At 40.5% G+C, this 13,447-nt stretch overlaps 1 protein-coding gene across 1 annotated transcript in view; it reads right to left on the reverse strand.

The window, feature by feature from the left end:
- LOC123482849 overlaps nucleotides 1–13,447 on the reverse strand; it is a 31,282-nt gene that overhangs the window by 7,657 nt on the left and 10,178 nt on the right. The window contains exons 5-6 of the mRNA XM_045211784.1: nucleotides 10,783–10,946; nucleotides 10,435–10,635 (exon numbers count right to left, since the gene is read on the reverse strand). Of these exons, the coding sequence (XP_045067719.1) occupies nucleotides 10,435–10,635; nucleotides 10,783–10,946 (365 nt within the window). The remainder of the gene's footprint in view (nucleotides 1–10,434; nucleotides 10,636–10,782; nucleotides 10,947–13,447) is intronic.

The following is a 13,447-nucleotide window of genomic DNA, read 5'->3' on the forward strand; positions in this document are numbered from 1 at the left end:
AAAAAAAAAATACAAGTTCAGATAGTCGGGCAATTGGTTGACGCTGGCACTCAACTATATGTACTGTGAGTGAACTTAAACTGAATTCGTAGAGTTAGCTTAGGTTTTTACTGTTGAAATGTGACTCTAAGAGAAGAAGTCTAGCTACAGTGGTTTTATTTATTTGTTGAAATGCGCCCTTCTAGTGAGGAGCCTATTATAGAGGCTTTGGTCCACAAGCCGATGGACCCCCTTTTATTTGATCCACAAGAGAAGGATTCTGCAGGTGACTTGATAAAAAGATTCAGATAGTCGGGGTTGAGTTAATCTCCGTGAGAATCCAAGTCCAGAAAAGGTTCTCCCGACTAGACGCCTGCGTTGAATGGTTTAAACGACTGGGAGTCTCCTTGAGGAGAATCAAAAAAAATAAAAATAAAAATACAAGTTCAGATAGTCGGGCAATTGGTTGACGTGGCACTCAACTATATGTACTGTGAGGAACTTAAACTGAATTCGTGTGTTGATGCTGATATGTAATGAAAATGTAATTGTTGAAATGATAACCTGAATGTTGTGTAAGATTGGCCGTTTCATGAGACAACTAGTGGATAACTTTTAAGAGGACCACCGAGTCCTATTTTGCTGCGTATGTAAGCTGCGCTAAAAGCTGACTTGAACTTTTTTCCCTCTTGTGGTGTTGGTATTTCATAATTCCCAAAAATTAGATTGATAATTATTTGGGGCGCTATGAGTTTGTTAATATATTGTTTCCAAAGAGCGATTCTGAGTACCTTTGGGAAAAGATATAATAACTCAATAACTGAAAAAAACAATAATAACTTTTGGCTAAATAATTCCTAAAATTAAATTGATAATTATTTTAGGAGCGCTCAGTTTGCTAATATATTCTTCCAAATGTTTCTGATACCTTTTGGGAAAATATATAATAACTCAGATACCTGAAAAACAATAATAACTTTTCTACAATAATTCTAAAATTAAATTGATAATTATTTTGGGAGCGCTTGAGTTGTTAATATATTGTCTCCAAAAGGGCGGTTCTGATACCTTTGGGAAAATATATAATAAATTCAATAATTGAAAAAACAATATCCTTTTGCAAAATAATTCCTAATAATAAAGTATTGAACATTTTTTGGTAGTAAGGGTGGGACATCAGAGATAAATCTCAGTCAGCGCCAAGAATACATTGCTGGATTCGCCAGTGACGGGCTAAGAGCACCAAGATAGTCTAAAAACGGTATAACCATGGCAACCACTCGTCTCAAACTCAAGTTTAATGAATATCTAGATCAAAAAATACAGGATAGAGCGGAGTGGTTGCCGAATGGTTTTTAATTCGATCTAAAAGTTGGTTCGAGAGGAAAGGCAAATCATGATCAAAACAGACGGAAGAGTGACCTGAAAATCCTGGAGAAATCAACTATTCGTCTTGGCTCAGGAAACCGATCAGAGCGCTTCTTCTAAAAAGGTATGCAGAGCCTGTTAAAACGAAATCTTGCATATTGTATTATAGACCAATACGAAATTATGATCAGTAGTACTGAGCGTGAGTATGAATACTTGTTAAATAATTTTCCATCCCTAATGAATTAAGGCATACATGAGATATCTGGTACTGTGTTTTATACTAAGAATTAAGGAATAAGGAATAAGGAATAAGGAATAAAGATAAACGTATCCAGAATGTGAACTACGGATTGACGCATTGGTGGATAAGATTTGACCCACAACTAGATTCCTAAAGGGACCCAGTTTGAACTGAGACCTTTGCATAAATCCTATTAGGGGAGTCCTGCCTATAGGTTGCAAGAGGTAGAAGTTTAACTGTGGCAGAGTTCTAGACATTAGGTGGAGGAGAGGTATGGTTTTGAGGACGTCTGAAGCCCAGATAAACTCGAATCCATGCTTAAAACAGATATATATAGGTGTGTAAAGGAGAAATGAGCAGTAGAGAGAAAGAGAGAGTTGCAGGAGGAGGCTGAGAGAGCGAAAGGTGGCTTTTGGAGCACGAGGAAAGACTGGGTTGGCTGGGAATCACCACGGGTGATTATTGAGAGGTACCTTGGGGTTTCTGACGAGGTGAGATGGGTGAGAAAAGTAGAGAATATTTACATTTGCATTTTTGGTGATTTGGCAGACGCTCTTGTCAAGAGCGACTTGCAGGGCGATTGAGGGTTCGAGTGCCTTGCTCGAGGCACATCGGCAGATTTTCGCGCCTGGTCGGCTCGAAGATTGGAAACCGCTGACCTCTCGGTTCTTGGCGCGCGCTACTGATCACTAGCTGCCTGCCGCCCCATATGAGTTTAAGGTTGTGGCGTTGTTTGATCATGTGATAAGGTTTAATTTGTAATCGGACCATAACTAAAGTGGTTGTAGAAGTAGTATAGTGTAGGGGAGAGCCAATAGAGGGGCTCCATTGAACTATTATAGTTTATTGCATTTCAATGGCATAAGGTGAAATCTGTATGCATGAGGGGAATTCGAGCCATGTATTATTATAGTATTATGGACACTCGTAATAAATAAACTGAACCAAACAAGACGTTACTACAGCAATAGAGAATAGTTAATGTTGTCACGTTAGTTCTTAAACCCGATGATAGAGAAAATGCAGAACGCTGTTAGAGGTGTTTTATTTAGGCTACTAGGGTGTTTGAGACGGAAGGTGCTGGCAGACGGAGTGATGACGTGGCTGGATGTGCGACGTGAAAGTATTTACTTGTGAGAATCGTAGATGGTGTGGGGAGACTGGCGATGTCCCTGGTTCGAACACATGGTGGGGACAGTAGACAAAGCTTAGCCGTGGGGCTATATACCTAGATTACTATGTGGATGTGAAAGGTTGAATTAGATGGCTTAATAGAAGTATTCTAGAAAAAGTTTATGAAAATATGTTATAAGGTTACCATGCGCTCTCCCCGAAGAGCAAGGGGAGGGTGAGAGACAGTACAGTTCAGATGGTAGGAACATTATTAAATGTATGCTAATCAACGATAGCAAGTATTTGTTTTTATTAATTAGGGCATAATCAGAGAGAACAGTTAAATAAATTGAATATGAACTGAAATGGTTTAGCGGAAAATATAAATGTTTGGTAACATGTAGTAGGAGTTAGGGTAATCAATTAAATAATAATTGTATACGCGGGGAATTTTGAGTGGTTTTATAGATTAGTTATGAGGAATTAGATTGATACAAACAATTATTGATGGGTTAAGACTGGGGATAACCAGGAGAAAGAGATTAGCTCATCTTGTTGGAATGTTGCTACGGGCTAGGGGAGCAGTAGTGAAGTTAGGCCGTATTTAGGTCATGAAAGTGAGCTACCAAATTAAGGCCTGGCTATTTGTGGTTGTTTTTCAAATTGGGTTTTAAAATAAAAAACAACCACACCTAGTATGATGTTTATAAAGCCTTGTTTCAATTTTGGGGGTTTTCAGAGGTCAAGGGGTTATAGGTCTTAAAGGTGCACACAGTGAATTTTATGGATTTTTAGGTTTTGGCTGAGTTTGGGTATATGATTTCTTATGAGAATGAATGTCATGAGAGGACTTAATGAACACTTGGGATATAACATTTATGAAATATTTAGAATAATGGTAATTGTTTAAGTATACTATAGGATTAACAGTTAGTTAAATGATTTCAATGGCTTCTGAACTCTGTTTTAACATTCTGGTGTTAATTAATCATCCACACTAGTACATTCTAAAGGCATGAGAGGAAGACTTTAAGATAGTTTATTTTACTAAGTTGAGGGTAATTTATAGTACTGTGAAAATTGTGAAGAAGATTATAATTTGGTAATAATATATTTGATTTGAACCATAAATAACAGAAGAGAGAGAGTGGAGGAATGGCAATTGGATAATGAAATACCAATATTAACTAAAGTGATTGTTTAGGTAGGTGGTAAATATTGACACATGGCCAAATCATGTGTCAAAGAGGGGGATGGTTGGATTAAATATTAAATATATACGAAGGAGAGGACAAAATGACTTTATTAAATATATACGAAGGAGAGGACAAAATACTTTAAAAAACAAACATGTATGATAGTTTATTAACCACACCTGTATGTCAGAGGTTTTGTGCCCCACAGGTGAACTAAGGAGAAGGTGACCCACTTATCTAACCAGGAGACTGAATCAGGCCTAGTGGGAAGGGGCCCTACCAATTACTGCCTTGCCAGCAGAATAGCTGAGAGATCCATCTGGGTGCATGTCACACTGTACAAAACCAGCACACCTGGAAACAAACACAGAGTTAGAGAAAGATCCGATCACCACTATGGTTCGGGGTTGCCTCCTTAACGAAGATTCCCTTACCCTGTCTGATCATCCCTGTGTGAGTTCGGATAGAAGTAAAGCAATGGGTTGGCCTCTGCATCTGACACTGTTCTCAGGGCAAGGGTGGGATTCACAGGTCTCCCGACGGTAGGTAGCTGTCTGATTGTGGGGGCCATATTCTAACACACACGGACCCTCCTGTTTCAGCCAGAAGTGGTAGTTAACCAAACACAAGTTGAAAAGGCATAGGAGACAGCTAGACGTGGGGAAAGGGGAAATTCTAGAGTAAACCTCTCTGAGGGAGGTAGTGAGACCGGGGCTGTGATAAAGATAGTGCAAACCATGGACCTGGAGGAAGTAGTACAGGTGGTAAACGGGTAATAGAGATCTTAACCTGTGGTTGTGAATGGATTCAGTATACCGGAAAAAACTATGTCTAAAGAGGACTGTTTTGCCTGTAGGACGCCAAACCAGGGATAACAACTACTCCGTTCTCCTTGACAGGCTTTAACTCTCTGTCAGGTTTCCTCCATGCAAGCCACCTGGGAATGTGGTGAAAGAGTCTTATGGTAACTTGCACTATCTGTTCGCCGATAACAAAGTCATCCCGACCTGGCTGTCTCAGTTTGAAGTCACAGGGGATTCTTATTATTGTTTTCTAGGACTAGTAAGGATAGGATACAGGTAGGGCATCTTCAGCTCCTGCTCCCACACAGAGAATGTCACACCTAAAGAGACCATGACTAAATCTCCCCTCTTGTTGCAGCAAGAGGATTATAGGAGCCCAAACCAGGCCCAGTGCTGACATCTGATGGATGTGTGGAGATAACTGATTGTGAACTCACCTACATACGCAAACAATCAAACGTGGTCAGAGATTGCTGAGTTGTCACATAGAAAGTAGGACCTCCTCCCCGGGGATCCTTTGATGAAAGGATATATATTGATGGGATCCACAATCAGATCGCAGCTGGGTTTGAATCAAGTATTTTCGGTGGTCAAACAATTAATAAAAATGTAGATTGATAAATTATATTTAATATAACCAGCAAAAAGATTTATTAACCACACTCGTGATGCAATAAAGGGATTAGCTGAGCAGACAGCGGCAACTCAGCTTAATGACATGGCAGAATAGAATAGCTTTAGATATGCTTTTGGCTGAGCGGGACCAGAGTTTGGTGTTCTGTTTGGATATGTGCTGTACTTCATCTCCAACAATATAGCACCGGACGGTCCCGTGACCAAAGCGCGAGTGACCATCACCACGCTGGAACGAACTGGTTGGAGAACTCTGTATTGATAGCTCCATAAACGGGTTGGTTTGATAACGTATTTGGTAAATGGGAAAACTATTGTTGTGACTATTCTGGGTGAAGTTGGCTCTATGGGATACTTGTTCTTTGTGGATGTTGCCTTATTTCCTGGCTGAGTGACTGGTTTGGTGAGTACTCTTCTATGGTGGTTACTGGATTTCTGACCCAGTAATGTTGTGTTTTTTGCTGTTAATGTGTTGTGCTGCTTGCATCGTCCCCTGTCTCAGGAGGTCAGTGGTAGGAGTGGTGCAGGCGTCAGGTATGATGTGTAATGTTACGCCCAGGATGATGCAGGTACTCTCCTACTGACTCTGAGACCAAGCTGGATGATCCATGTTTGCCTAGGTAAAATACATACACGCATTTATTTTCAGTTCTTGCTCATTTTATTACCTTACGTTTTTACTAACCACTGTGATTGTTTATTCTTCCTGATGAGAAGGTAAAGATTCTGGTGGCTGTGCAGCCAACTCAGTACATGTTAGGTGTAGGGGAGGAATGAGGTTAAAATTATATTTTTATTTTGCTATTAACATTAAATGTTGTGATTTAATTTCCATATCCTGTTATTCTTAAGGGTGGGATTTTACTCTGTTTAGAGTGACACCATAAAAATTGTTGGGTTTTATTTTTTGGATCTGTATACTGTGATCGAATAGCTTGGAAGGAATGCATTAATGAGGAGCACTATACTGATATGGATTGTTTCACATAACAGGCTGATAAGAACACTCTCTCTTTGTTGTCTGTGAAACTGTCCTTGAACATGGGTACATGGAGTACAGAAGTTTTTGGGGGCTCGTCCTTTTGGGTGCTGACTGTTGTACTATTAATAAAAAACGCTCGATAGAATTAACTGCATAGCATTAATGTAAAATTAGGAATTGGACACAATAAGGTTTTGAGGCGGTGCATGGCCAGTTGCTGCAACCTCTCCTTGCTTTCCAAAATCGATTGCTGTCGACAACTGCTCCTGGCTGAAAAAAGGAGGAGTATGTGCTATGTTTGGTGAACAATGTTGACCTTTATTCCCAACAATACAGCCACAGATGGCAAGTTTGATAATTGCCCTGGAAGGGTTACGAACTCTTAATGGTAAGATGAAGAGCCACTCAGGGGTGGACACTTCAATGTGGGACTCTTGGATGGATGCGTTTGGTAAATATAAAACGCTTTTGTTTCTTCTATACTTGTATCCATCTCAATTTTGCTGCTAATTCTAGTGCTTTGTGGACGCTGTTGCATTCCATGCATACGGACGCTGACAACCAGGATTATAACCACCGCTATTGATCCACATCCTGCAGATAACGGTCAGATGTTTCTGCTTATTGATGATGCTGACCAAGGATATCTGGATGATGAATAGCATTTGTTTTTGTCACGCTCTCTTGTGAGACGTGAAGAGGGGGAATGTAAAACTTTATCTTTTGATAAAGTTTTCCTCTATTTGCCAATTGCGTAGCATTTAGTGTCACGTCTCAGAGACGTGAAGAGGGGGGGAATTAAAACTTTATCTTCTGATAAAGTTTTTCCTCTTTGCCAAATTGCAGCATTTCAGCTTTATGTCCGTCTCGTCGTGAGACGTGAGGAGGGGGGAATCAAAACTTTATCTTCTGATAAAGTTTTCCCTATTTTGCCAATTACACTGTTAGCTTGTGTGTCACGCCTTAAGTTTTCCTTCTTTACTGTTACTTGGTCACGTCTCCGAGAGACGTGGAAGAGAGGGATTGTCGTAGTAAATATATATAATGTTATAAAGCTTGGTGCTGACTAAAATCTTGTGCATGACCCATCTTGTGTTGGGCCTTGTGTATTTAATACAATGCACAAAGACTTCTATCTTGTCGGCCTTATCAGCAGGTGGCTATGGACAACACCCACGCCATAGGTCTCTCAGTTCTCCCAACTCCCGACTTCTTGCTCTGAGGACATACACACACACACCCACACACACACACACATATACACACACACACACACACACATCATCATTGTAAACATACACACACATACACACACACACACACACACATACACACGCACACACACACACACATCATCATTTGTTAGAACATACACACACACACACACACACACACACACACAATCATCGATTGTTAAGCACACACACACACAAAACAACCCCCTTCTCTTAGGCTGAACATCTGAAGACAGAGAACCCGACTCAGAGCCAATGCAATGGAGGTGACTTCGACCAACTCATCAGGACCAATCAGAAGATCAGAACTACTAGAATCAACCTACTTATATTTTGATAAAATGTCAGCACACAATGTTTAGGGCTCTCTCTCAGATATCTCCCTACGAGATTGACAACGGGTCCGTGCACGCTATTCTCAGATATCTTTACCTCTGAATAAACTGCCTTATATTATAGCAATTATCCACCTTGTCCAAAAGTCTCTACTTGGTCTCCGTTCTCCAGTAAACTTGTTTTATCAACACTACCTCCGTCCTAGCTCGCTCATTAATGTCTTAATCGAAATTACGGATTTCCTCTTAACCGCTTGTCGTCCCCTTATGCCATAGTTTGTACATCGCAATTGTCTGTAGAAACCACATTTGTTTAAAAAAAGTCTGCCATATCGTCTATGTTTTTTAAAAGGCAGTAAATGAGGCTGAATGAACTGTTTCGCTGCCAGACAAGGCTCCGCTGATAGCCAGGTGTAGCAGTGGTAAGGTGTTGGGATTGATGTTGGGACAGCTTTATGTAGGCCCTAACAGTTTGGGGGCACCGTTTGTCACCGTTATAGTGCGATTAATGTATTGTTTAGTGTTGTGTAGTGTAGTGGCTTTGCTGGCATGCATCCCACTTTATTTTTTTGCCCCACCAAGATTTACATGCTAAAATCGCCACTGGTTTTCCCTAATACCAAATTAAGAACTTCATCCATACATTGTGGAGTAGCGCCTTCTTAGAAACCTATTGCGCATCTCCGCTGCTTTTTCTAGATAGTCCTCTGTGGAGTGGCAGATACGGCGAAGTCTAAAAAAAACTGCCTTCTTGGAAGTCCTCTTTTTTTAATGGCTCAGGGTGGAAGCTGTCCCCCTGTAATGGAGTATTTCTGTCCGTTTCTTTTCTGTACAGAGTTGTAAACAGGGTTCCATTTGATTTCTCAATCCACATATCGAGGTAATGAACCCGTTTAGTGTCACATTCAATAGAGAATTTGAGATTGGGGTCAATATCATTGAGTAATACCATGAAGTCTGGCAGCTCTTCTCCCGTTCCTCCCCATATGCAAAACATGTCGTCAATATATCGATACCACTTCAGGATTTTATTCAAAAATAGATGTTCATTTTCATTGTTAACAAAACGTTCTTCAAAATGACACACATAAAGGTTAGCATAGCTTGGAGCGAATGTGGAGCCCATCAATGTTCCATTCGTTTGGAGGTAGTATTAATCATCAAACCTGAAATAGTTCTACGTCAAAACATATTCAGCCAGCTCTAGAATAAAGTTTGTTGGTGGGTATTTTTCTGTATCTCAGTCTCTCAACTAGTGAGCTAGGGCTGCCAGCCCCCGGTGTGGGGAATGCTGGTATATAGACTCTCGACATCTAATGTGACCAAAATAGTATTCTGTTAATCCCGTTATTGATGAAATCTTATTTAGTCTATAGAGTCTTTCACATATGATGTCAATGCTTGCACATGATATTTAATAAAATAGTCTACAAAGTTCGACAATGGCTCTAGCATTGAGCCTATTCCTGCAACCACTGGTCTGCCTGGATAATTGCCTTGTTGTGTTTTAGGTTTGTGTAATTTAGGCAAAATGTACAGGCATTGAAGTATGGCACATTTGCAGCCAAGGTATTCATATTCAGGTTTTGAGATAAGGTTGTTTAATAGCGCTTGCTCCAGATTAGAGCTAATATCCCTTTGGAAAACCTGTGTGGGATCAACACTCAGTTTTCTATGGAAACGTTCATTACTGAGTTGTCTCTGAATCTTTTCTTTGTATTTTTCATAGTCTAAAACGACCACAGCTCCTCCCCCTTGTCTGCAGGTTTGATAACCAAAGATGAGTCTTTCATTAGATCATTAAGTGCCTGTTCTTCTGTCCTGGTGAGGTTCTTCTGAATATGGTTTGTTTTTCTCATGTATTTACAGACATGGCTTTTTGTTCGACTAACCTACAATAGGTATTAATCGAAGGAGTTGTTAACCATAGGACAGAATTTGCTTTTGGGCTTAAAATGGGTAACAGTTCTTTGTTGGGTTTCTAGGCCAGAAACAGTGTTTTGGGAAAACACGTGTTTAAGTTTAATCTTGCAAAATAATTTCAACAGATCTACTTTCGTATCAAATGGTTTGTCTGTTTATGTAGGTACAAAAGAGAGGCCCTTAGATAAGACTGAGACTTGTGCGTCAGTGAGCTCTTTTTTATATATGTTTTATGTACACACTTTATTAGAATACTTATGAAATGCACATTGTTATATTTGGTAACACTTGCTTATTTTCCCTCGACTCCAACCCCATTCGATGCATTGTGGGTGGAGCAATGTCTACATAAGGGTGCAAATTATAAACACTCACAAAAGCTCTGACGAAGGCCTTGAGGCCGATACGTAAAGCTTAATAAAGAGCAGTGATACTATCAAGAGCAGTGATACTATCAAGAGCAGTGTGCAGGTTTCTTATTTTTTCTGAACTGATGTTCGTTACCTTAAAAATCCATCATCAAATTATATGATTTAAAAGACTGAAAAGACAGAATCCACCAGGAAATGCTTATGATTGTAAGAAAAATATACATCACATCAATTCCTTTGTATGTTCATTACCTTAGTGACAAACTCCCTCTGACTACACAGCTCATTCAGATACTCCGTGAACGAGCATTCCCCATCTCCTTCTCCCTCCTCTTCCTCATCCCCCTCTTCCTCTTGACCTCTGACCTCTAACCTCTCCCTGACCCCGGCGGGGTCAATAAGGAGGGCCTCCATGGCTGCCGTGTACTCCCCGAGGGCACGTTCCTCCAGGACCTTGAGGGAAGTAGACAAATTGTTTGCCTTAGTTTAACTTTCTACACAGCCATGCCAACTCAATAAAGTTTAATGCCAACTACAGTACCTGACAAGAGTGACTGGGTATTTTTGGGACAGTTTAGCTTCCAGTAATTTTGTCAATACCTTGATGTCCACTTTCCCTAGTCGGCCACCATGGGGCACTCTAGGACCACTGCCACTCTTGGTGGCTCTCTGAGTTTTGTCCTTGGCTTGGTTAACTCTGGTGGTGCTTTTGGTTTCTGTCTCTTTGGCTGACGTGGTGGCACTGCTCTTCCCTGTGTAACCTGCTGAGGGGAGGGAGAGGGAGAGAGATCATCATTAAGTTTTCACACCATGTGGCTTCATTCATTCATACAAATGATTAATTCACTTTTTGGGTAACCACTTTAACTATACAGTTGAAGTCGGAAGTTTACACACACCTTAGCTAAATACATTTAAACTCAGTTTTTCACAATTCCTGACATTTAATCCTAGTAAAAATTCTGTTTTAGGTCAGTTAGGATCACCACTTTATTTTAAGAATGTGAAATGTCAGAATAATAGTAGAGAGAATTATTTATTTCAGCTTTCCAGTGGGTCAGGAGTTTACATACACTCAATTAGTATTTGGTAGCATTGCCTTTAAATTGTTTAACTTGGGTCAAACGTTTTGGATAGCCTTCCACAAGCTTCCCACAATAAGTTGGGTGAATTTTGGCCCATTCCTCCTGACAGAGCTGGTGTAACTGAGTCAGGTTTGTAGGCCTCCTTGCTCGCACACGCTTTTTCAGTTCTGTCCACAAATGTTCTATAGGTCAGGGCTTTGTGATGGCCACTCCAATACCTTGACTTTGTTGTCCTTAAGCCATTTTGCCACAACTTTGGTAGTATGCTTGGGGTCATTGTCCATTTGGAAGAACCATTTGCGACCAAGCTTTAACTTCCTGACTGATGTCTTGAGATGTTGATTCAATATATCCACATAATTTTCCTTCCTCATGATGCCATCTATTTTGTGAAGTGCACCAGTCCCTCCTGCAGCAAAGCATCCCCACAGCATGATGCTGCCACCCCCGTGCTTCACGGTTGAGATGCTGTTCTTCGGCTTGCAACACCCCCTTTTTCCTCCAAACACAAAGATGGTCATTATGGCCAAACAGTTCTATTTTTGTTTCATCAGACCAGAAGACATTTCTCCAAAAAGTATGATCTTTGGCCCCATGTGCAGTTCCAAACCGTAGTCTGGCTTTTTTATGGCGGTTTTGGAGCAGTGGCTTCTTCCTTGCTGAGCGGCCTTTCAGGTTATGTCGATATAGGACTCGTTTTACTGTGGATATAGATACTTTTGTACCTGTTTCCTCCAGCATCTTCACAAGGTCCTTTGCTGTTGTTCTGGGGTTAATTTGCATTTTTCGCACCAAAGTACATTCATCTCTAGGAGACAGAACGCGTCTCCTTCCTGAGCGGAATGATGGCTGCGTGGTCACATGGTGTTTATACTTGCATACTATAGTTTGTACAGATGAACGTGGTACCTTCAGGCATTTGGAAATTACTCCCAAGGATGAACCAGACTTGTGGAGGTCAAAAAAAGAAAGAAATTCTGGCTGATTTCTTTTGATTTTCCCATGATGTCAAGCAAAGAGGCACTGAGTTTGAAGGTAGGCCTTGAAATACTTGAAATACATCCACAGGTACACCTCCAATTGACTCAAATGATGTCAATTAGCCTATCAGAAGCTTTTAAAGCCATGAGATCATTTTCTGGAATTTTCCAAGCTGTTTAAAGGCACAGTCAACTTAGTGTATGTAAACTTCTGACCCACTGGAATTGTGATACAGTGAATTATAAGTGAAATAATCTGTCTGTAAACAATTGTTGTCAAAATTACTTAAAGTAGATGTCCTAACCGACTTGCCAAAACTGTAGTTTGTTAACAAGAAATTTGTGGAATGGTTGAAAAACGAGTTTTAATGACTCCAACCTAAGTGTATGTAAACTTCCGACTTCAACTGTATATATATAATTAACTATATGTAAAAATACATTTCAGAGTACTAGCTATCCAAGTGCTTGGTTTAATCCGTAGTGCAGAATATCTGCGTTGTACAGCTGTTCACATTTAAAAGCAATTTCCGATTGAGCTGGCATATGCAGCGTTTACCGTGAATGCAGTCTCCACGACCTATGGGAACATTGCCTTTAATTGTCAATCGAGCTATAAAAGCAGATCTTCAGCAGTACGGATTGAATTGAGCCCTAAATGTGTAATGGCAGAGATGCATATGCATGGTTTACAGAGGCTGTCCAATAGATTGTGTGAATGAGAAGTTAATCTGTAGTTTGAAAGTTGCTGGGGACCTCTTGTGACCTCTCAGTGGTTGTTCTTTAAATGTGCTTTCCTCTCAATCTTAAATAAGCATGCCCCATTCAAAAAATTCAGAACGAAGAACATATATAGCCCCTGGTTCACCCCAGACTTGACTGCCCTTGACCAGCACAAAAACATCCTGTGGCGTACTGCATTAGCATCGAACAGCCCCCGCGATATGCAACTTTTCAGGGAAGTCAGGAACCAATATACACAATCAGTTAGGAAAGCGAAGGCTAGCTTTTTCAAACAGAAATTTGCATCCTGTAGTACTAACTCCAAAAGGTTTTGGGACACTGTAAAGTCCATGGAGAATAAGAGCACCTCCTCCCAGCTGCCCACTGCATTGAGGCTAGGAAACACTGTCACTACCGATAAATCTACGATATTCAAAAATGTCAACAAGCATTTTGCTATGGCTGGACATGCTTTCC

Source organism: Coregonus clupeaformis, chromosome 39 (genome assembly GCF_020615455.1).
Source record: "Coregonus clupeaformis isolate EN_2021a chromosome 39, ASM2061545v1, whole genome shotgun sequence".
Taxonomy (NCBI): domain Eukaryota; kingdom Metazoa; phylum Chordata; class Actinopteri; order Salmoniformes; family Salmonidae; genus Coregonus; species Coregonus clupeaformis.